The sequence below is a fragment of the Pan troglodytes genome, chromosome 8 (assembly GCF_028858775.2).
Source record: "Pan troglodytes isolate AG18354 chromosome 8, NHGRI_mPanTro3-v2.0_pri, whole genome shotgun sequence".
NCBI classification, from domain to species: domain Eukaryota; kingdom Metazoa; phylum Chordata; class Mammalia; order Primates; family Hominidae; genus Pan; species Pan troglodytes.
This window is the reverse complement of record NC_072406.2, coordinates 40,187,574-40,211,940: the sequence shown is the minus strand read 5'-3', so window position 1 is coordinate 40,211,940 and position 24,367 is coordinate 40,187,574. Positions and strand designations below refer to the sequence as shown.

At 45.2% G+C, this 24,367-nt stretch overlaps 2 protein-coding genes and 1 long non-coding RNA gene across 15 annotated transcripts in view; 2 read left to right on the top strand and 1 right to left on the bottom strand.

The window, feature by feature from the left end:
• Positions 1-8,754, top strand: part of LOC129136263 (uncharacterized) — a 79,649-nt gene extending 70,895 nt beyond the window's left edge. The window contains exon 3 of the long non-coding RNA XR_008537747.2: positions 6,680-8,754. This is a non-coding gene — a long non-coding RNA (uncharacterized LOC129136263). The remainder of the gene's footprint in view (positions 1-6,679) is intronic.
• The window catches only part of LOC450370 (outer dynein arm-docking complex subunit 2), a 40,770-nt gene extending 23,244 nt beyond the window's left edge, over positions 1-17,526 (bottom strand). For 2 of the 13 annotated variants that reach the window (XR_010146583.1, XR_010146594.1), the window contains exons 1-2: positions 11,353-12,220; positions 6,533-6,793 (exon numbers count right to left, since the gene is read on the bottom strand). Coding sequence is in view for 1 of the 13 variants with exons in the window: in XM_063780570.1 (XP_063636640.1) it covers positions 6,533-6,542 (10 nt within the window). In the remaining 12 variants the exon portion in view is untranslated. Of the gene's footprint in view, positions 1-6,532; positions 6,794-7,270; positions 7,335-10,676; positions 11,006-11,352; positions 12,256-17,452 lie in introns of those variants that run through there. The other 11 variants (XR_010146592.1, XR_010146590.1, XR_010146593.1 and 8 more) reach the window with 11 other exon arrangements.
• On the top strand, positions 17,202-23,887 carry LOC450369 (leucine-rich repeat-containing protein 37A-like). Its single transcript, XM_063780544.1, is given in 6 exon segments — positions 17,202-17,638; positions 18,662-18,969; positions 18,972-21,537; positions 21,539-22,173; positions 22,176-23,673; positions 23,675-23,887. Coding segments are annotated over 6 exon segments (5,388 nt in total). The 5' UTR covers positions 17,202-17,339; the 3' UTR covers positions 23,757-23,887.
• The last annotated feature ends 480 nt before the right edge of the window (positions 23,888-24,367 follow it).

The following is a 24,367-nucleotide window of genomic DNA, read 5'->3' as shown; positions in this document are numbered from 1 at the left end:
TAAACCAAATGTGGTCTATACATACACAAAATAATATTGTACCATAAAAGAATGAAATTCTGATACATGCTATAGCATGGATGAGCCTTGAAAACACTAGGCTAAGTGAAAGAAGCCAGATACAAAAGGGGAAATATTATATCATTCCAGTGACATGAAATATCTAAAATAAGCAAACTGATAGAAATAGCAGATTAGAGTTAACCAGGAAGTCGGTGGAGAAGTAATGGGGGATTATTGCTTAATGGGTGCAGAATTTAAGTTGGGGAGATGAAAAAGACTTGGAGATAGACAATAGTGATATTTGTACAACATTGTGAATGTTGTATGTTCTATGCAAAAGGGACTTTGCAAAGAAATTAAGTCAAGGATCCTGAGATGGGGAGACTATTCTGGGTATTTGGAGGAAGCCAAACATAATCACCAGGGTTCTTCTAAGAGGAAGACAGGAGGGACACAGGCAGCGACGGGGATATGCTGATGGAAGCAGTGGTCAGAGTGATGTGGGGCCATAAGCCAAGGAGCCATGAGCCAAGAGTCATGAGCCAAGGAACATAGGGGCCTCTAGAAGCTGGAAAAGCAAAGAATAAATTCTCCTTGGTCCTCCGGAAGGAATGCAACCCTGCTGATACTTTGATTTTAGCCGTGCAGATTCATTTTAGACTTCCGACCTCTAGAACTGTAAGATAATACATTTGTGTGTGTTAAGCCATTAGGTTTGTGGCAATGTGTTACAGCAGCAAAAGAGGGCTCACAGAGGGACTTTATGAGTCCGATTCTGCTGGGTGCAGATAGAGACTGCCCCTATCTCCAGCACTTCAGATAGGAACTGCACATAGAAGACATTTAGTAAATATCTGTGAAATAAATTAATGAATAAAATATTTCTAGACTTGCCAATGACATGCATTGTGTACAAAATGTATATTTTCTCTAAAATTAAGCTTCTAGAATAATGTCCTTAGAACTGAAGAGATTTCTTAAAGGCCTGTTACCTAAAGGTTACTCACATCAAGGGCTGGCCACCACACGAAGTGGATGGTGAGAGGACTAAGTAACAGGCTGACCAAATACCAAAGATACCAAGCTACTTAATTAGAGAGAGTGAAACTCCTGGTGAGAAACCAAAGAGCACAGGTGACATTTTTCATTGCTCCCACCAGTTGAAGCCTGTAACTTAACAGAGAAGTCAGAAATAAAATGCCAGCTACCTTAATCAGGCATGGTGGCACGTGCTTGTGGTCCCAGCTACTTGGGAGGCTGAGGTGGGAGGATCACTTGAGCCTGGGAGGCGGGAGGATGCAGTGAGCCAACATCACACCACTGCACTCCAACCTGAGTGACAGAGTGAGACCCCATCTCAAAAAATAAAGTAAAAATAGATTTAAAAAATAAAAAACGCCAGCTATGGACAAGATTTTGAAGAGGAAGTTTCAGTTTTCAGGCTCACAGTTTCTAACACCTGAAGAATGAGCTCTTGGAAAGAAAAATCCTGCACTCACCTTGGGAAGATCAGGAAGAATGAGTTATCAAACACTCCAGTGACCTGATGGAGACACTTTTTAAACCAGAATCGTGGAAGGGAGCTAAAAATTCTGTTTATACTCTAAAACAAAAAAGCAGAAAAATGTCTTTTTTCTCTAATCCCCAGTATCGAGTTTAGTGTCTTTTTTTAAGAGACGGAATCTTGCTCTGTCACCCAGGCTGGAGTGCAGTGGCACAATCATAACTCTCTGCAGCCTCAAACTCCTGGGCTCAAGGGATCCTTCTCTCTCAGCCTCCCAAGCAGATGGGACTGCAGCCGCACACCACCACACCTGGCTGTTTATTTATTGGTCTGTTTATTTATTTATTATTTATTTTTTAGAGGCAGGGTCTTGCTGTGTTGCCCAGGCTAGCCTCGAACTCCTGGGTTTGAGTGATCCTCTCATGTCCACCTCCCAAAGTGCTGAGATTACCGGCGTGGGCCACTGCACCTGGCCTCATTTAGTGTCTTATTACTTAATAAATGCATGTCTAAATAGTAATATAGAAAATAAGGCTATAGCTAAGAAACTATTTAGCAGTTTTCAGGGACAAAAAATAAACAGCTCAGTAACAAAACTTATGGCCACTGACCCTACTACTGTGACTTAGAAATTTTACCAAAATGCAATAATTATTGTCTCATAAAACAATATTATTTTACAGTTTGAGTGTAACCTTAGAGATCATATAAATTCAGCCTTTCATGATATTGATCACAAACTAAGGTCCAGAGAGGTATGAATTGTGTGTGAATTGCGCATTCTTGCAGGGAAGACAGCCATTGCTCAGGCGACCTGATTTCCTGTCCCAACTCCTACCAGAATATATTTTTATCTCAACACATATATATCACTAAGATTCAGTGGAGTGAGATTTAAAACTAAAATATGGCAATATTATAGCACATTTGATTCAAAAAACATACTGTAGTTCTACCAGAGAAGGAAAAAAAAAATCAGGTAATAACATTTTCACAACATGATGCTGAATGTTTATCCAATTTATAAATTTCCCAAGCTACATTAGAAAGAATCAAAGTGCTTGGGTTCTATGTACCACAGATGGTATTGCCATTGAGTGGTGTCATTTGTTCTTAGTTTACAGAAAATTTAAGCTTCATTCTGAGGTGTTTTAGGAAGACTATTAATTTCATCCTGTCTGATAAGAACAAAAGCAATTGCAAATGGTAATACAAAGAGACCTATGATTTCCATGAAATGAAAGTAGAACTATTTGACCCCCAGCCCCCACCCCAAAATTAAACGTGGAAAGATGATGACAAATGTTATAACATGATGAAAACACTGGGAATCGTTCTAAGGAAAAGACCATCACGTAACATGAACAGGGCTATGCCCATCTATTCAATTAATAACGATCTGCACAAAAGGACAGAAGGCAGTTGATGAAACATAAAACCTTTCCAGTGTGTGACTAAAGTATCAGTTTCAGTATCAGATGCTCATTAGCCTAATCAGAAAAAGGATGATCAAACTTCTATTGACTGTTGCCCACAGTGCATTTGGAATGTGCAACATCAAATGAGAACTAAGGCCACAAATATAAATATATTGCCATCAATGTCTGCAGAGACCAACAATAAAGGGGTAGCTTATCTACTTCGGCAGAATTTCAGCGTAGATAAAACAACTTGTTTTGGAACAAGAGGCCTGAAAGGTCTACCCACAAGGAGAGGCATCCACCTTTACTTTAAAGTACCCAAGGACATTCCTATTTGGTAGAAACATATCCAGAGACTCCAAGCTCAAATCCTCCAGGATAATCTTGGCCTTACACATGGATGCCCAGACCTGAGTCCTGTCTGGAAGGAAAGTAGCTTCCCCACTTTCAATAAATGTATAATAGTGTACTAACAGCAGAGAAGCCAGAAGAGTGTGCTTGGTCCAAAGGGCAATGAATGAGGTCACGGGGACTGTTTTGATAATAAATTCTTTGGGCAATTGAGAATATCTCTTGTTGACATTACTTGTTGTCGTAGCAAACACTGAGTGGCTACGGGTTACTGAACTTTCTTTGGTTTGGGGAGTAGAGCAAGGGGCACAGTCAAGACTGGATGTTAAAGCATCTGGTATTTTCCATTATGACCAAAATCTCAGCTGTACCCTTTGCCTTCTTCAAGGCAATCTTGGTTTTCATCAGAGCCAGGCAAGCAGTTTCCTTCAAATACAACAGTAATACCTCTCTCTACCCTTCCAGCATCGAAGATATCAATAATGGCAGACACAAAAAGAATGGATTGAGAAATTAGCCCAAGGAAAAGTTGCATAGTAAACGTGACAGAAGTATAAAAATCAAGGGGTAATTGTTTCAAAATGTCAAAATGTCCTTCTCAGGAGGGAACATTGTGCATAAACACTGCATGCAGAGCTGGGCACAGCAGCTCAGGTCTGAAATACCAGCAATTCAGGAGGCCAAGGTGGAAGGATCTCTTGAGGCCAAAAGTACAAGACCAGTCAGAGCAACATGGTGAGATCCTGTCTCTACAAAAAAAAATGGAAAAATTGATGGGGCATGGTAGTATGTTTATATAGTCCTGGCTTCCTGGGGGGCTGAGGAGGGAGGATCCATTGAGCCCAGGAGTTTGAGGCTGCAGTGAGCTATGATCATGCCATTGCACTCCAGCCTGGGCAACAGAGCCAGACCCTGTCTCATATAAATAAAGAAATAAATAAACAAATAAATAAGTGCTGAGATACAAGAATGGAAATAAAGCAAAAAGAATCTGGACAAGAAGAAACAGTGATAGATTTGAGTGGTGTGTGTCGCAGACCACCTAACTAGGGGCCAGATGTGGTCATTTTTGTGGTTGGAGCACAAAATTCATACAGAGGCAAAACAATTACAATCATGATATTCTTTTCTGTCATCTGCTTTACATGCATTTTTGTAAAAACAGTAATTTTTATATATACACATATATACACACACACATATAGAGAAAGAGAGAAAGAGAGAAAGAGAAAGAAAGAGAGAGAGAGAGAGAGAGAGAGAGAGAGAGAGATGGAGTTTCACTCTGTCGCCCAGGCTGGAGTGCAGTGGTGAAATCTCAGCTCACTGCAACCTCCGCCTCCCAAGTTCAAGCGATTCTCCTGCCTCAGCCTCCCGAAGAGCTGGGATTACAGGTGCCCGCCACGATGTCCTGCTAATTTTTGTATGTTCAGTAGAGACGGGGTTTCACCATGTTTGCCAGGCTGGTATTGAACTCCTGATCTCTAGTGATCTGCCCACCTCGGCCTCTCAAAAGTGCTGGAATTACAGGCACGAGTCACTGCGATCAGCCGAATAGTTATTATATGTTTAATTGGTTTTACATAGGAGATCATATTTCAAAGGTTAGGGAAAAAAGCTGAACAATACAGAAATGACAAGCACTTCTGGAGAAAGTTACCATTTGCATAGTTATAAATAAAATGCACCATTAAAAAAAAATAAGATCTCAGCCGGGCTCAGTGGCTCACGCTTGTAATCCTAGCACTTTGGGAGGCTGAGGCGGGTGGACTGCCTGAGCCTTGGAGTTTGAGAACAGCCTTGGCAACACGGTGAAACCCCGTCTCTACTAAAATACAAAAAATTAGCCAGGCATGGTGGCGGGCGCCTGTAGTCTCAGCTGCTCGGGAGGCTGAGGCAGGAGAATCGCTTGAACCTGGGAGGTGGAAGTTGCAGTGAGCCGAGATAGCGTTACCGCACTCCAGCCAGGGCAAAAGAGCAAGATTCTGTCTCCAGAAAAAAAAAATTATAATAATAATAACAAAGATTTCAAACAACTCAGAGAGAAGGCTGACCAATATAAAAATTAAAGAGCTCTTGAAATGCAGTTTAAGAATGGTTTTGCTGCAGTTCTAAAATTGAAATTCTGACTTTATTCTCACAAATAATCCCAAAGGGATAAAAGGGAAAAGGCATCTACAGGAAGCCTTGGCTAGCTAGGGAACTGTTTTTGATATGATCGGACTTTAAAAGTTCATATCCAGAACAAAGAAGAACAAGGTGGTAGAAAATAGAATGCCTAAGGTGCAAAATAAACTGAGGCTGGCAAAAAGAAAAATATATATATATATATATATGTACACACACATAATGTTAGCTTATTTATTGTATAATTATGTGTAATGAAATAATACTCTTATACGACTATAATTATGTTCATATAATTTATGCATATGTGTGTGGTATACATATATTAGCCATGTTTGAATGAGATAGATTGATAGTTCACTGTTTGAGATGGAGCAATTTTTTCTCATCTCAGATTTGAAAGGCTCTAATCTGAGGATAGCACTAATTATTAAGAAGTGTCTCCCTTTATTGAGCAAAATCAAAATCCATCATTCATCACCCCCCCACACCTCCTGCTGCTATCCCAGAAATTGATTAATTTAAATACCAGAAGAGATTTCGCCTACATCAGAGGTCACAAAACCAATGGCTCCTGGCATCTGGCAGGTAATACGGAAGTACCCCACACGTTTATAGAAATAAAATTCAGAAGAATATGGATGACCCGGTGTGGTGGCTCATGCCTGTAATCCTAGCATTTTAGAAGGCTGAGGCAGGAGGATCACTTGAGGCCAGGAATTTGAGACATAGCAAGACCCTATCTCTAAAAAGTACACATATATATACATATACACACACACACACACATATATATACACATATGGGTAGAAAGACTAGGCATAAAGCAGCAATGGATGTTGGCAGTGTAGAGACCTGGATAATGTATACCCTGTCAAAAGAAATTTACCCACAAAAATTAAAAAGTAAAATTATGTTTAAAAACTTTAAATTTAAAACTTAGAAAGATACTGTGTTGGCCAAGCTGAATATCCTCAGACTTCACCGGTGTGTTTCTGGTTCCCAATCCCTGGTTTAGAGGATTTCTGAGATTCAGAGAGGTTAGGTGACTTGCCCCCAAACCTAGAACCAATCGATAAAAATATGTACAACGAAGATATCAAATCCTAGAAGCAAGTAACTGGCTTACCTGACAACATAACCCGATTCAAATGCTGAGGGCGCCAAACCTGTGTTCCACTCAAGTGGTTCCACAAAAACAAATTTTGCCTCTTGGGAATGTTTATAGATAAAATTCTCCACAAACAATAATTTCTTTCAATATCGCTTCATTTAGAGGGGTGATTTCGAGGATTCCAGTTCCATGTCCGGCAGCAGTCCACTGCGTCAATTTCCTCAGAGCCACACCCATGGGATCCGCCAGTGCTCAGACCTAAGCTTAGCACACGCACTACATCAGAGCAGAAAGAGAAAGAGACAACAGCATCCACCTTTTCCTTGGAACATTTTTCATTTTCAAGACTTTAAACTAGTACTCCCCATCCCACATTCTGCTTATTAATCTTGGAAGATTCTTTTAACATTATCTAACTGCTCTTCAGTTCAATAAAGTAGTAAACCAGCACTAGGTAAAACTGACTAGTATTTAAGAACTTTCTGGTATTTGTCTGCTCTGAAATTAATAACTTCTTTCTGATTTTCCTGGGGCCTAAGAGAGAGGATTCAAACAGGCATAAAACCCAAACAGAAAACTCCAAGAGTGGAAAAAAAGAAGTGGAAGAGGTTGGCATTAAGGGCTTTTGTTCACAGCTCTGTTGGGAGCCAGCAGTTTCAAGGACAAATGCTCCTTTGAGCCAGGACTCACATTGTTTAGAATTATACTATTAAACTGAATATTGTTATCCTGACTTTCTTATAGTGATAATACCTGCATCATCACAATGATGACTGAAGAACATGATTCTGATAGCTCTGGTTTCCCCAAGTGCCTTCTGAGTTATTAAAAAAAAAGAAAAGAAAAGAAATAGAATAAGAACAGTATTGTGAAATATAATTTTTTTCTGAAAATTGATGTAGGAAACATTGATCCTATTACCAGACTATCTGGACAATCCAAATACTATATTCTCTGCCCATATATCCTGCCCAGAATGACATTTTACTGTAATTCACAACCTTCTTAAGAGTTAATGTGAGAGATGTAGGAATAAGTGAGAGTCTTTCTGCCTTTTTATCTAAATTAGTTACCGGAAGAGTCTAGCAGTAAAATTTAAAACAAATTCAAGTGAAACAAACTTCACATTGGCTAAATAGAAATTAGTCTGTAAAAGAAGATCTTTTAAAAAATAACAGTATCTGTAACATTAAATAAGAGCCAAGTTAGAAAGCAACTTCTGACTTTAATTTATAATGAACATTTAAGGCTTTTTTTGCAGATAAGCTATATTTGTTTCTTTTCTCATTGTAATAACACTTATTGATAAAATATTTCTTCCATAATATTAGATGAATGGTTATACAATTAAAAATAGAATAAAATTAGGTTTTTTCTGATCATTATATTTTTACAAAGGCTCAAAGTACAAAGATTAGACTTGGAGATTTTACATTCTGCACTGTATTAAATCTTAGAACTATCTATTAAATTCAATCACAGGAGATCATTGGATCACAACAGGGCAGTACTTTCTGCTGATAGAGTATAGAAATATTATAGAGATGTCTAGTTACCAACACGATAGGAAAGGGGCATTATCAGCCTTTAGTGATGAGGACCAAGGATGTAAAATACCCTTCTGTGCAGGACAGTACCTCAGAAGGAAGAATTCTGCTGTAACCTCCAGGTATCTGATAAGTGAAAAGCTTCAGATAAGCACTACCTGAGCCTAGAATTTTTCTACACTTTGCAAAAATCGCAAAGTATTTTGTCACAGTTTTATTATACCCTGAATTTTCCAGAATTGTAGCTATCATAAATGAAAGGAAGGTAGTACATACTTTGTTTTACATGGAATTTTACCAAGACATCATTGATAGCAAGGTTATTTGAGAAATTTAAGTTGCAATGGCACGTCTGTTACTAGTCTGCATTTGGGGCTGCTGTGTTTACAGTAATTCTGTGTAAGGCTGGACATCTGACTACTTCCTTATATACTCTAGCGTAGTGGTAACTCAAGCGTTTACATGCTGATATTTTATTACAATTATTTTCTTTATAGTTAGCACGCTATTGATATTGAAAACTGTATTAAATATGTACGATTATAATCTATGATCTTGATTTCAGGATCGTAAAGCAGCATTACAAAATTTTGTTATAAAAACCGAGTACTGGATCAGATAGGGTCGAGAACAACTGATCCAGACATATATACCAAAGTGTTCATGAAATAAAGCGTAGAAGTTAGTGCACGAATTTGTTCTGGGCGTTTGTTTTAGTATTCCAGCATTTTGTTTCTATTGCTAACTGATGAGAAATGCTTTAAACACATAAACATGTTCTGATGTGTATGTGTGAAGACTCTTGCGTTTCCCAACGTTGCATAAAATAAGCACAAATAAGTGTAAAATAGTGTAAAATAACTGCAAATAGCTTTATCTTACACAGAAAGGTGAACAGCTCGTCTTTAATCTTAAGCATAACATTTGTTTTGGTAATCTTATAAAGATTGCTTCTTGCACATTTTTAAAGAAAAAATGTGAAATTAAATAGATTATGTAACGCTATACTAGTCAATATAACATATAGTAACTTCTTGAAGGACCCTTAGCACAGAACTAAGAAATGCAAAATCGTTCTTATTTCCGTCAAGATAAATTTTGACAGAAATGTAGCATTTGAATCTACTCAAATTGTATTTCCAAGTCCAGTGAACGGAGCAATGCACAGTTTTATTCAAGAAGGTTGGTCAGCTTAAGAAAACCTCAGGGTGAGGCCGGGCGCGGTGGCTCACGCCTGTAATCCCAGCACTTTGGGAGGCCAAGGCGGGTGGATCACGAGGTCAGGAGTTCAAGACCAGCCTGACCAACATGGTGAAACCCCGTCTCTACTAAAAATACAAAAATTAGCCAGCTTGGTGGCGCGCGCCTGTAATCCCAGCTACTGAGGAGGCTGAGACAGGAGAGTCATTTGAACCCAGGGAGGTGGAGGTTGCAGTTAGCCGAGATCGCGCCACTGCACACCAGCCTGTGCGACAGAGTGGACTCCATCTCAAAAAGAAAAAAAAAAAACCCTCAGGGTGGCCTATGACAATCCAGAAGGCAAGTTCAATGTTATTAGAAAATAAATGGTGTTCCAAAATGGTCGGTATAACTCAAAACTAAGATTTTAAAATCAAAAGCAGTTGCTCCCCAGTTCCTACCCATTGCCAATCCATTAGCTCTTTTAGCTTAAGAACCATAGTTAAAATGAATCCATGTAAATAGCACATACCTTTGAAGTAAAGAAAATAAGTTTAAAGATTAAAAAGGAAAAAGCTTTGATTACGTGTTTACATAAACTGGGAATCAGTTAACACTCATTTTTCTCTCTATCCAATAGATACCATAGATTGTTTTTGTTTCTAATGGTCAATTTTAAGCTTCCAGCATCATTAGTGAAATAAAACCCATTCGGGAATCATGTCGTTAACACTTATGCAGAAGCACGACCGAATTCTTTAGGGGGCTATGGAAAGGCAGCCATCAGCTCTGAGATCTATGAATGTGATTGGTAACATCCACCGGGAGTCCGCGCATACGCGGCTTTCTGAGAATGCAGAAGTTACTCAGTAAGACCTACAGAAAATCGAACTTTTAGAACTGGCATGAACAGGGCCCTAAGTAAAATCAAAGCTAAGCCTAGTGTGGGATGACGGCCCCCACCAGACTCGTTACAAGAAGGGGGCGTCAGAGCTGAGACCCTAAGTTTCCAAGAATGGATTCGGTAGGGGGACGAGGTGGGAAGTGACGGCGAACACCACGTTGGGAGCGGGAGGCAGAGCTGCAAGGGCGAAGGAGAAAGACGGGCTCGCGGAAGGAGAGACAGGGAAAGAGCGGGATAAGTGGAGAACCGATCCGGGAGGTGATGGGTCCAGGGTAGTGCAGAGAGGGGCGCAGGGACTGAAGAGCAGACGGTCCCCAACCGAGGGCCGAGGCAGGGTCTCGCGGGGAGGAAGGAGCGAGATGGGCCTGGGAGAGAAAAGGGGAGGGGGCAGGTCTCGGCCCCCGGGAGGGAAAGGGAAGCAGGCGAGAGCAGCAGCTGCGGGGCCGGAAAGCGGCCCCGGTTTCCCGATCTACGCGGCCGGCTGCAGAGCCCCCATGGGGTTGGCCTGGGGACCCCCGGCCGAACTCACCTGCAGCGCCCTGCCCCGCCGCAGTCGGCGCCCGCCTGTTGCTAGAACACCACTCAACCCCGGGCGCCCTACAGCCGCGTAAGGCTGCGCCGTCGGCTGAGGCCTCCCGGGTTTGTGCCCTCCCCCGGGCGCCGCCCCAGCCCTCCGTTCCCAGTCTCACTGGCCACGATCGCAGCCCCGTCCGTCACCGCGGTCCGGGGACCTCCGCGCATCCAAGATTCCCGCGGACTCGCTGCACCGAATGCCCACGCCAGAGACGCTCTGCGCCCGCGCTGGGTTCCACCCGCACCGGCCACCTGCTGCTTTCCACTCGGCCCCTCCCAGGAAACACTTTTATTCAACTCTGCATTTCCCTTTCTCAGACACTCTTATACAACTCCCCAGTATGCATCCCAACTCACTCCACGCGGTAGGAAAGGTTGACCTTCACGATGGTCGTGAGCAGTTGTGGGGTCGGGGGCAAGTTAGCAGAAACTTAAAATAGAGCAGAAAGGAAAGAGAAAATATTCCTTAGAAACCCTTTTTACATTTCTCCACGGGCTTCCAGACAAGTGCGTTGTATGTACCTGAAATCTTCACTGAGTACCCCCAAATAGCATAGGGCTTCTCCTAGGATATTTGAGGCTTACATGTTTCTCTCCAAAAAACGAATATGTTAGAATACTCTGATACTCACCTGGAAAGCACAAAGCGCTCTTCAACAGGGCAGAGGATCGGAGTGAAATGAAAACACGTCCATCTCTTTTTTCAAATGGCTTTTACCTTTGTCCATTAAGATGGTTTTGACCCCACCTCTAGACACCCTACCAGCAAGAGTCCCAACTGGAAAACCAGTGAGGGAGAAGGGAGTAGGAATATTGAGGCGGGGGTGGGTGGGGAAGAATGCACTATCTTGGGGTGGAGGGAGACGGTGCTTAGAGGCCAGTGCCAGAGCATTTAGGATGATGGGATGTTTCGGAATTGAAACCGGATTCTTTTTCAGATGCCAAAGAGGCAAATGGGGAATGTCCTCAGGATATCACCTGTCATTATACGGATACAGCTCAAAGCAGAACCTTCCTGCAAACTTGTAGGGATATGAGACCTAAATAATTGTCCTTTATTTTCAGTTTTTTGGAGGGTCGGGTGTGTCCAGAATTGCTGGGTTCTTGGCCTCGCTGACTTGAAGAATGAAGCCGCAGATCCTGGCGGTGAGTGTTAACAGTTCTTAAAGATGGTGCGTCTGGAGTTTGTTCCTTCAGATGTTCGGACGTGTCCAGAGTTTCTTCCTTCCGGTGGGTTTGTGGTCTTGCTGGCCTCAGGAACGAAGCTGCAGACCTTCATGATGAGTGTTACAGTTCATAAAAGCGGTGCGTCTGGAGTTGTTTGTTCCTCCTGGTGGGTTAGTGGTCTCACTGCCTTCAGGAGTGAAGCCGCAAACCTTCACAGTGAGCGTTACGGCTCACAAAAACAGCACAGCCCCAAAGAGTGAGCAGCAGCAACAGTTACTGCAAAAAGCGGAAACAACAAGACACACCTTGAGGAAGACGACCACATTAAACTGCAGTTGCTAGTGCAGGCAACCTGCTTTTATTCCCTTATCTGGCCCCACCCACATCCTGCAGATTGGTCCATTTTAAAGAAAGCTGATTGGTCCGTTTTACAGAGAGCTGATTGGTCCGTTTTGACAGGGTGCTGATTGGTGTTTACAATCCCTGAGCTAGACACAGAGTGCTGATTGGTGCATTTACAATCCTCTAGCTAGACATAAAAGTTCTCCAAGTCCCCACTAGATTAGCTAGACACAGAGCACTGATTGGTGCATTTACAAACCTTTAGCTAGACACAGAGTGCTGATTGGTGCATTTACAATTCTCTAGCTTGACATAAAAGTTCTCCAAGTCCCCACCAGATTAGCTAGATACAGAGTGCTGATTGGTGCATCCACAAACCCCTGGAGCTAGACGTAGAGTGCTGATTGGTGCATATACAATCCTCCAGCTAGACATAAAAGTTCTCCAAGCCGCCAAGCGACTCAGGAGCCCAGCTGGCTTTACATAGGCCTGGTGGATCCTGCGCCATGGGCCGCGGGCGGAGCTGGCCTTCAGTCCCAGGTGGTGCACGGGCACTCCTTAGCCCTTGGGGGGTCAGTGGGATCTGGCCCTGCAGAGCAGTGGGCAGTGCGCCCATGGCGGGGAGGAGCCGGGGGAGGAGCGGGGGAAGAGTGGGTGGGGGAAGCGGGGCGGGAACCGGGGGGCGGGAGTGGGGGGGGCGGGGGCGCGAGCGGGGGGGCGGGGGCGGGGCGGGAGCGGGGGGGCGGGGCGGGAGCGGGGGGGGCGGGGCGGGGCGGGAGCGGGGGGGCGGGGCGGGGCGGGAGCGGGGGGGCGGGGCGGGGCGGGAGCGGGGGGGCGGGGCGGGAGCGGGGGGGCGGGGCGGGAGCGGGGAGGGGGGCGGGGCGGGACCGGGGTTGCTTGGGGGGTTTGGGCATATGCGGCAGGCCGCAGGTACTGAGCCCTGACCCGCGGGTAGGCGGCTGAGGCCCAGTGAGAATTCGAGAGTGGTGCGCGCGGGCCGGCAGTGCTAGGGGGACCCGGGGCATCCTCCGCAGCTGCTGGCTCGGTGCTAAGCCCCTCACTGCCCTGGGCACTCCAAGTGCGGGTCTCGGCGAGCCCACGCCCAGCCGTAACTCACGCTGGCCCGCGAGCGCCCTGCGCAGCCCCAGTTCCCACCCGCGCCTCTCCCTCCAGGCCTCTCCCTCCACACCTTCCGGCAAGCAGAGGGAGCTGGCTCAGGCCTCGGCCAGCCCAGACAGGTGCCCCCACAGTGCAACGGCGGGCTGAAGGGCTCCTCAAGCGTGGCCAGAGTGGAGGCTGAGGCCAAGGAGGCACGGAGAGCGAGCAAGGGCTGCTAGCGCGTTGTCACCTCTCAGGGGGATGGAGTCTGGCTCTGTCACCTAGGCTGGAGTGCTATCTCTGCTTACTGCAACCTGTGCCTCCCAGCTCACTGCAACCTTTGCCTCCTAGGTTCAAGTGATCCTCCTGCCTCAGCTTCCTGAGTAGCTGGGATTACAAGCATGCGCCACCATGCCCAGCTAATTTTTGTACTTTTAGTAGAGACAGGGTTTCACCATGTGGGCCAGGCTGGTTCTCAACTCCTGACCTCAAGTGATCCGCCCACCTAGGCCTCCCAAAATGCTAGGATTACAGGTGTGAGCCACCGCACCTGGCCTGTTTTGGGTTCTTTTCTTCTCTTTTTGAAAGTGCAAAAGTTGTTGGGAATTGAATAGTTTCGCCTAAAGGAGCCTCTACCTGCAGAGAAGCTTAGGCTTGCAACCAGTGAGAAAGGGGCTTATGCTAATAGGTATATAGCCTGGGCAACAGCACAAAAACTCTGTCTCAAAAAAAAAAAAAAGTATAGTAAATTATGAAAAAGAATAAGCATCTTCAACAATAAAGAATGAAAAAGATAAAAACTATACTCCACAATTAGAAAACAATAACTCTTAGGTTGTTAAAATATTTTTTGATATATTGTAAATAAGACACCCTCAGTATATGTGCAGAAAAGATTATATTAGTATAGGAAACAGCTGTGATTATAGATATATAAACTAGAGAAATGCTAGTCAGAAATAGGTTTATCAGAAGAGAGAAGAAATTTTTATTTGAGTAAATGTAGAGTCTATAATTTAAAATTATACAATGGTTTTTTTATTAAATGTTTATTCAAATATAAAAACAAAAGCTTATAAATAGGCCAAAAGAAATATTGTTGGTTTATAATCAGGTTCATAGGAACTAAAACAGAGTAATTAGATGAGAGAGTGTGCAAATGATTGTGTTATTTTAGTAAAAATATCTAACACTGTACCTTACAAATTAAAAATATACTTTTTAAAGGTCAACAAAAAATTATTGTGCTTCACATTTTTAAAACTTATCCTTCTTGTAGTATAGTTTGAAGTCAGGTAGCATGATGCCTCCAGCTTTGTTCTTTTTGCTCAGGATTGTCTTGGCTATACGGGCTCTTTTTTGGTTCCATAAGAAATTTAAAGTAGTTTTTTCTAATTCTGTGAAGCAAATCAATGGTAGCTTGATGGGGATGGCATTGAATCTGTAAATTACTTTGGGCAGTATGGCCATTTTCATGATATTGATTCTTCCTATTCATGAGCATGGAATGTTTCCATTTGTTTATGTCCTCTTTTATTTCCTTGAGCAGTGGTTTGTAGTTCTCCTTGAAGCGGTCCTTCACATCCCTTGTAAGTTGGATTCCTAGGTATTTTATTCTCTTTGTAGCAATTGTGAATGGGAGTTCACTCATGATTTGGATCTCTATTTTTGGTGTATAGAATGCTTGAGATTTCTGCACATTGCTTTTGTATCCTGAGACTTTGCTGAAGTTGCTTATCAGCTTAAGGAGATTTTGGGCTGAGACGATGGGTTTTCCAAATATACAATCATGTCATCTGCAAACAGAGACAATTTGACTTCCTCTCTTCCTATTTGAATACCCTTTATTTCTTTCTCTTGCCTGATTGCCTTGGCCAGAACTCCCAATACTATGTAGAATAGGAGTGGTGAGAGAGGGCATCCTTGTCTTGTGTCGGTTTTCAAATGGAATGCTTCCAGCTTTTGCCCATTCAGTATAATATTGGCTATGGGTTTGTCATAAATAGCTCTTATTATTTTGAGATACATCACTCATAAGTGGGAGTTGAACAATGAGAACACATGGACACAAGGAGTGGAACACCACATACTGGGGCCTGTCGGGGAGTGGGGAAGTACAGGAGGGATAACATTAGGAGAAATACCTAATGTAGATGACGGGTTGATGGATGCAGCAAACCACCATGCCACACGTATACCTGTGCAACAAACCTGCACGTTCTGTACATGTATCCCAGAACTTAAAAGTATAATAAAAAGAAATAAAATTTATCCTCCAAGTGAAATTACTATAAGAAGATAAATCTAACCTATAAATAAATAATCTACTATTTGGGAAAGTTAATAAACTTCTCAACACACAGTAGAATTAAGGAAGATAGGCTGGGCGCAGCGGCTCATGCCTGTAATCGCAGCACTTTGGGAGGCCGAGGCTGGCAGATCACGAGCTCAAGAGATTGAGACCATCCTGGCCAACATGGTGAAACCCCATCTCTACTGAAAATACAAAAATTAGCCGGGTGTGGTGGCCTGTGCCTGTAGTCCCAGCTACTCGGGAAGCTGAGGCAGTAGAATCGCTTGAACCCGGGAGGCGGAGGTTGCAGTGAGCCGAAATCCTGCCACTGCACTCCAACAGGAAATTAATAACAAAAAAGAGACAGGGTGTGGAGAGAGTGTGTGTGTATGTGTGTGTGTGCATGTGTGAGAGAGAGACTATGGGGGTGGGGAGTGTGTGTGTGTGAGAGAGAGAGAGAGAGATTATCTCTGCTTCTTTTGTGGAAAAGCAGCCCCGCCTCCTCCTGCTGATCAGAGTATATGAATCCTGCCCCAGTGGTGATGTATTTCTTGTCTTTTGGTTACTGGACCCAAGGAATCTAAAGCACCCAACCCATAACCTTTAGAGAACAGGACTTGCCTGCCTTCCAGATCCCAGAGCTGCAGTGATGAGAAGCGCAGGAAAACCTTAGAAGATTATTGGGAGCATTTGTAACTGGGGACACTCCTGTTTCTACCTCTCAGTTTCCTGTAGATTCTTTCTATGAAGAACTACTATATAAAGATCTGATTGAATATGTATAAAAGATGATGCCTCCTGCTTTCAGAATGTCTCCTTTGGCATAGTACCTCCTTTGCATCTTGAGAAGATTTCCCCAGGGCTCCATGAGTCCAACTGCGGCTTTTTTTTTTTTTTTTTTTTTTTTTTGAGACAGAGTATAGCTCTGTCGCCAGGCTGGAGTGCAGTGGCTCAACTGCAACCTCCGCCTCCCGGGTTCAAGTGATCCTTCTGCCTCAGCCTCCCGAGTAGCTGGGACTGCAGGCGCCCACCACCATACCCGACTAATTTTTGTATTTTTAATAGAGACGGGTTTCACCATGTTGGCAAGGATGATCTTGATCTCTTGACCTCGTGATCCACCCGCCTCGGCCTCCCAAAGTACTGGGATTACAGGCGTGAGCCACCGCGCGCCGCTGGAATTAAGACTATATATATATTGATTTTTTTTTCTTGAAATCTACATGGATTTAAGAATCATTAGTATATTGAACGGGAAGAAACAAGATGGCGGCTGAAGAAACAGAGTGGGGCCCCAGCGATTCGGATTGAGCCTTCTCCCTCCACCCGCTTCGGCAGGCCGGGTCTCTACCGCCCAGGCGCCCGGCCCCTCGGGCCTCCTCGTCAGGCCCCGGCGCTCCCCACTGCCTCCACTGCGCCCGCCGCGCCTCGTCCGCTTTCCCTTCTCCCCCAGTCTCAGCCGCCGCCGCCGCACACGTCCGAACCCATCGGGGGCTCAGCTAGCGGCAACGCAGTAGCAGCCGGGGCAGGTGGGCCGCCGCCAGGATGAGGTGGCGCCCAAGACGCGGCTGAGCTCGCCCAAGGTGGGCAGCAGTAGCTGGCGGAAGCCGCCGCTGCCTTCCGCCCCCACACACGCACACCACACCACACACACCAGCGCCCCTGGCGGCGGCGGCGGGGGCGAGGGGGCTGGGGCAGCCGTTAACAAAGTGGTATACGATGACCTCAAGAGCGAGGAGGAGGAGGACGGCGACGCTGAGGAGACCCAGGAGTCTGAGGACAACTAGGAGGATGAGATGGAGGAGGACGACGATGACTTCGATTACCCTTACCCGGAGGAGCTGGAAGACGACGAGGAGGACTCCAGTTACTGCAGGGAAAGCAACTTCAGGAGCCATAGTACCTACAGCAGCACTTCAGGCTGGAATGCAGTGTTGCGATCTCGCCTCACTGCAGCCTCTGACTCCCAGGTTCAAGCGATTCTCCTGCTTCAGCCTCCTGAGTAGCTGGGATTACAGGTCAGTTTCTCTCCCTGGAAAGAAGAGTATTCTCGGATTTCAAAAAAAGGAGGAAGAGTTCAGGCTGCCAGGACTGGACTAGCACTTCTGAATATCCGGAGGCGAGGTCGCCTGACTTCCTTGGGAAGCTCTGCAGTGCCCCCACCCTACCCTACCCCACCACTGCAGGCCCTGGAGTCCTGGGACCACCCAGGTCTGCGACCCAAATCCTTCCTCGCTAAGGGGAGGGGAGGGGGTTCCGGCGGGGCGGGATGGGAAGGGGTGCTTGGACGGGATTGTGACATAAGATTGCCATGGTGACATGGAGCAGATCTAGACCCGAGCCTAATAAAGGTGGCATAAATAAAGGTGTCATAAAGACAGGGCGGGGCGCACGTTTATAAGGGGCACGAGCGTTTCGGGGCTGCCAGAATGCCTCTCGCTCACTGCGCGGTGCCAGCATGTGTCATGTCCCGGCTGTGTTTCTGGGGCCTATGGCCCCTGCTCACGTGGCAACTATTGTGGCTACTAGTCAAGGAGGCTCAGCCTCTGGAGTGGGTCAAGGATCTGCTCCAGCTGACCTCTAACCCCCGGGGGCCGCCTGAGCCCTGGTCTTCCGCTCCTCCCATCTCCCATGGGAATCTCCCCATGCCCCTATTGCCCCAGCAGATCCGGGGGACTTTGATTACCTGGGGCCCTCTGCTTCCTCGCAGATGTCAGCCCCACCCCAGTAATCAACTGAAAATTTGGTTCCATTCCTGGACACGGATTCAGCTGGAGAGCTGCCCCTAGGGCCAGAGCAGTTCTCAGTTGCACACCAGGATTTCAGTGACAAGCTGACTCTGCAAGAAAGGCTCCCAGAGGTGGTTCCAATGCTGGACAGGGATCAGAACCAGACCCTAGTTCAGCCTCCTCGCCTCAAAAGTAAGGTTCAAACTGCAGATCTAGATGGGGCTGCAGGTCATCAGGCAGATGAAATACTTGTTCCACTAGACAGTAAGGTTTCAAAACCAACCAAATTTATTTATTGTTTGTTTCACCCAGGAACCTGAAGAAAGATCTAGCTCAGCATTGGAGCATTGCTGATATTGTTGGAATTCCACAGCAATTATCCAAACTTCAGCGTTAGAAACAGACTTTGCAGGATGAATATTCGAGTATGGATACACAGTATCCTGGCAGCCTGCCTCCAGAACTCCGGGTGAACTCAGATGAGCCTCCAGGGTCCCCTGAGTAAGTTGGACTTTCTCAATTCCATCTAGAGCCTGAAACTCAAAATCCAGAGACCCTTGAAGATATCCAGTCCTCTTCACTCCAGGAAGAAGCCCCAGAGCAGCTTCCACAGCTCCTTCAACCCAGCAGGCGGCCCCAGCTCTGCCTCCAGAGTCCTCTATGGAGATTCTAGCTCAAACTCTACCAAATCATGAGGTGACAGTTCAACCTCCAGGTGAGGATCAAGCTCATTATAACTTGCCCAACATTACAGTTAAACCTGCAGATGTGGAGGTTACCATAACTTCGGAGCCTACCAATGAGAAAGAATCTTCCCAAGCCCAGCAGGAGGCTCCAGTTCAGTTTCCAGAGGAGGTGGAACCTTCTGCAACCCAACAGTAGGCCCCAACTGAGCCTCCATGTCATCCTACGGAGCGTGAACTTTCCATTAGTGAGCAAGAGCAGCCAGCTCAGCCTTCTGAGTCTTCTGGGGAGGTTGAATCTTCTCAGACTCGGCAGGAGACCCCAGCTCAGCCTCCAGAAGAGATGGAACCTCCTGCAAACCAAGAGGAGGCCCCAACTGAGCCTCCAGGTCCTCCTGTAGAGCCTGAACTTTCCCCCAGTGAGCAGGAGCAGCCAGCTCAGCCTTCTGGGGAGGTTGAATCTTCTCCAGCCCAGCAGGAGACCCCAGCTCAGCCTCCAGAACATCATGAAGTCACCGTTTCACCTCCAGGTCATCATCAAACTCAGCATTCAGATTTGCCCAATGTCTCTGTTAAGCCTCCAGACATGCAGCTCACCATAGCAACAGAGCCTAGTGCAGAGGTGGGAACTTCTCCAGTCCACCAGGAGGCTACAGCTCAGCTCTCAGGACCAGGTAATGATGTAGAACCTCCCACTATCCAGCACGGGGGCCCACCTCTTCCTCCAGAGTCACCGGAAGATGCTGGACCTTTAGCAATTCAACAGGAGACTTCAGTTTAATCTCCGGAACCTATTAATAACGAGAACCCCTCTCCAACCCAGCAGGAAGCTGCAGCTGAGCATCCACAGACTGCTGAGAAGGGTAAGTCTTCTCTAACCCAGCAGGAGGCCCCAGCTGAGACTCCAGAGCTCCCTAATGTAGTTGTAGCTCAATCTCCAGAACATTCAAACCTGACTCAAGCCACAGTTCAACCTTTGGACCTGGGGCTTACCATCACTCCAGAATCCACAACAGAAGTTGAACTTTCTCCAACCATGCAGGAGACCCCAACTCATCCTCCTAAGAAAGTTGTAACCCAACTTCCAGTATATCAAGAGGTTACAATTCCAACACCAGGTCAGGATCAGGCTCAGCATCCAATGTCACCCAGCATTACAGTTCAACCTTTGGACCTGGGACTTACCATCACTCCAGAACCCACTACGGAGGTTGGACATTCTACACCCCTGAAGAAGAATGTAGTTCCTCCAAAGCACCCTAAGGTGACACTTCCACATCCAGACCAGGTCCAGACTCAGCATTCAAACCTGACTCAAGCCACAGTTCAACCTTTGGATTTGGGGCTTACCACCACTCCAGAATCCACAACAGAGATTGAACCTTCTGCAGCCCTGACGACTACAGCTCCTCCTCCAGAACACCCTGAGGTGACACTTCCACTTTCAGACAAGGGTTGGGCTCAGCATTCAAACCTGACTCAAGTCACACTTCCACCTCTGGACCTGGAGCTTACCATAACTACAGAACCTACTACAGAGGTTAAACCATCTCCAACTACGGAGGAGACCTCAACTCAGCCTCCAGACCTGGGGCTTGCCATAACTCCAGAGCCCACTACAGAGACTGGACATTCTACAGCCCTGGAGAAGACTACAGCTCCTCGTCCAGACCAGGTTCAGACTCTGCATCGAAAACTGACTGAAGTCACAGGTCCACCTACTGAACTAGAACCTACTCAGGATTCACTGGTGCAGTCTGAAAGTTACGCCCAAAATAAGGCTTTAACTGCACCAGAGGAACAGTAGGCCTCCACAAGCACCAACATATGTGAGCTCTGTACCTGTGGAGGTGAGACGCTGTCGTGTATTGATCTCAGCCCAAAACAGAGGCTCTGCCAAGTGCCTGTGCCAGAGCCCAACACCTACCATGGCACCTTCACCATCTTAAATTTCCAAGGAAACTATATTTCTTACATTGATGGAAATGTATGGAAAGCATACAGTTGGACCGGGAAACTAATTCTCAATGAAAATTATTTGACTGAATTACATAACGATTCATTTGAAGGCCTGCTATCCCTCCAGTATTTAGATTTATCCTGCAATAAAATACAATCTATCGAAAGACATACATTTGAACCACTACCATTTTTGCAGTTTATAAATCTTGGTTGCAATTTACTCACAGAACTGAGCTTTGGAACATTTCAGGCCTGGCATGGAATGCAGTTTTTACACAAGTTAATTCTCAATCGCAATCCTCTGACAACTGTTGAAGATCCATATCTCTTTAAATTGTCAGCATTTAAATATCTAGACATGGGAACAATGCAAGTCCCACTTACAACAATTGAGAACATTCTCGTGATGACTGTTGAACTGGAGAAACTGATCTTACCTAGCCATATGACCTGCTGCCTCTGCCAATTTAAAAATAGCATTGAGGCTGTCTGCAAGACAGTCAAGCTGCATTGCAGCAGTGCATGTCTGACAAACACCATACATGTCTGAAGAAACATCTGTAGAGAATCCAGGAGTGTTCATGAAGGTGTTACAAGCCCAGAAGAAGCACACGAGCACTAAGCTGACTATTGAGCCAGAGGCAGCCTCAGACAGCAATGGCATCAATTTGTCAGGCTTTGGGAGTGGGCAGCTAGACACCAATGATGAGAGGGATGTTATCAGTGCACTAAGTTACATCTTGCCTTATTTCTCAGCGGTAAATCTAGATGTGAAATCAATGTCGTTACCGTTCATTAATCTGCTTTCTTCAAATGTGCAAGATGGAGATAGGCTCCTGGGTATTTTGAATAACAATACAAAGAGCCCCTCTCTTCAACCTGCATCCAACAACTCAACTTATGAAAATAAATTGAGAAAGCTGTATTTGCTGGAAAATATGTTAGATGCAGAAATACAAGAAAAAATTGATGAAGTTAAAAGGGAAGAAAAAACTGCCATGCTTATGCAGTCCAGCCTTCTAGGTAACAAATTTAAATGCCAAATATTTGAAAAGAAATTAGAAACTATCTAACCACAGGAAAGCAGCCTGGCAAAGATTCAAAGTGTAGGCAAAAACCTGCAGAGAGTGAACAGAGTCCTCATGGGCCCAAGGAGCATCTTAAAAAGGCACTTCAAAGAAGTGGAAAGCAGAGGATCAGGAGGGAACGGGGTGCCCAGGCATTTGCAGAGAACGCTGCCAAAGAAAAAAGGCTCGGGAGTCCAGCCCCAAGGGAGCTGAGACAGCCTCACATAGAGCAGGGGCCTGACAAGTTAGTGGGAAACACCATCTACACCAAGCCTTCGTTCATCCAAGAGCATAAGGCCGCAGTCTCCTCTGTGCTGAAACCCTTCTCCATGGGTGTGCCTTCTGCCTCCACCCCTGCAAAAGCCCTACCTCAGGTCAGAGACAGAGCAAAAGACTTAACCTACACCATTTTCATTTTAGAAAATGCAAAGGCTAGAGTTAAAAATATGAAGGCTGCTAAACCAATCATACATTCCAGAAAAAAATACCGCTTTCATAAAACTTGCTCCCGCGTGGCCCACAGAACACTCAAGGCCAAAAAGAGTCCAAAGTTCAGAAAGAAAAGTTACCTCAACAGACTGATGCTCGCAAAGAGGCCTCCATTCTCTGCAGTGAAGAGCCTCATAAATTCCCTTTCCCAAAGGGCTTTTTCATCTTTAGGAGACTCGAGTCCTCAGGAAAATCCTTTTCCAGAAGTATTTGCTCCTTCAGAACGTTTTATAGAAAACACTAATGTAAAAAACACAACTGCAAGAAATGCCTTTGAAGAAAACATTTTTATGGAAAACACTACTAGGCCATAAGGCACCATCTCTGAAAACACAACCCACAATCATCCTCCTGAGGCAGATTCCGCTGGGACTGCATTCAACTTAGGGCCAACTATTAAGCAAACTGAGACAAAATGGGAATACAACAACGTGGGCACTGACCTGTCCCCCGAGCCCAAAAGCTTCAATTACCCATTGTTCTCGTCCCCAGGTGATCAGTTTGAAATTCAGCTAACCCAACAGCCACGTTCCCTCATCCCCAACAACAATGTGAGAAGTCTCATTTCTCATGTTATCCGGACCTTGAAGATGGACTGCTCTGAGACCCATGTGCAATTGACCTGTGCCAAGCTCATCTCCAGGACAGGCCTCCTGATGAAGCTTCTCAGTGAGCAGCAAGAAGTAAAGGTGTCCAAGGCAGAATGGGATACGGACCAGTGGAAAACTGAGAACTATATCAATGAGAGCACAGAAGCCCAGAATGAACAGAAAGAGCAGAAGTCGAGTGAGCTCACAAAAGAAGTTCCAGGATATGGCTATAACAACAAACTCATCTTGGCAATATTTGTGACCGAAATACTAACGACTATGATTATAATTTTTTGCCTCATTGAGATTTATTCTCACCGATGGTCATCACAAGAAGATGGAGAAGGATTCTCAAGGGGCATTTTCAGATTTCTGCCACAGAGGAGATGCTCTTCACGAAGTGAGACTCAGGATGAATCTTTCTCATTCAGACAGCCACTCTGGCTTAAAGATATGTACAAACCTCTCAGTGCCACAAGAGTAAATAACCAGGCATGGAAGCTGCACAAGAAGTCATCTAATGAGGATGAGATCCCCATCTGATGAGGACAGCGAAACCCCAACAGAGAAGGGGGAGGAGAGTGAAGCCCTGCCACCGGAGGAGAACACAGAGTGACCCCAGCCCACCTCAGGCGTCCTGCAAAAATACTTAGCGTAAACAACAAGGGCCATCAGAAAGAAAAGCAGGACTGAAGCCAGCGGCCCACGCATCCACAGAGGCAGCCAGCGGAGGAAGCACAGGGCCATCGTTCCCTCCTTTGTTTCCCAGTCTAATTAATCACCCAGACCTGAAAACATATCCTCAGGGGGTGGAGATTTTACAATTAAATACCATTGTTCTTGGTGAAAAAAAATCATTAGTATATTATATATTGTGCACTAACAGTGACATAGTAGAATTTCTTTATCATCCTGAAAAGTCCACAAGACACTGGAAGAATAGACTAATCTACTTGTTCAGTTTTCTTAACTTCCAATGTATCCGTTTTGTCTTTTTGTCTTAATTTTATGCATAGAACTGCAGTGATTCTAACTAAAGTGAATAATAATTCAAGAAGCTTAGGCTCTTTTAAAAACACACTCATGAATTCTCTATTTAACATGCCTCAATTTAGCAATTTAGTCAAAAGTAAATATTTTCCACCTTTGTGGTGATTCTGCCATTTCCAAATTCTTCCTCCCAAGTGCTCTCAATTTTGTTGTGTTGTTTTTTTTAGAAAAAAGTAT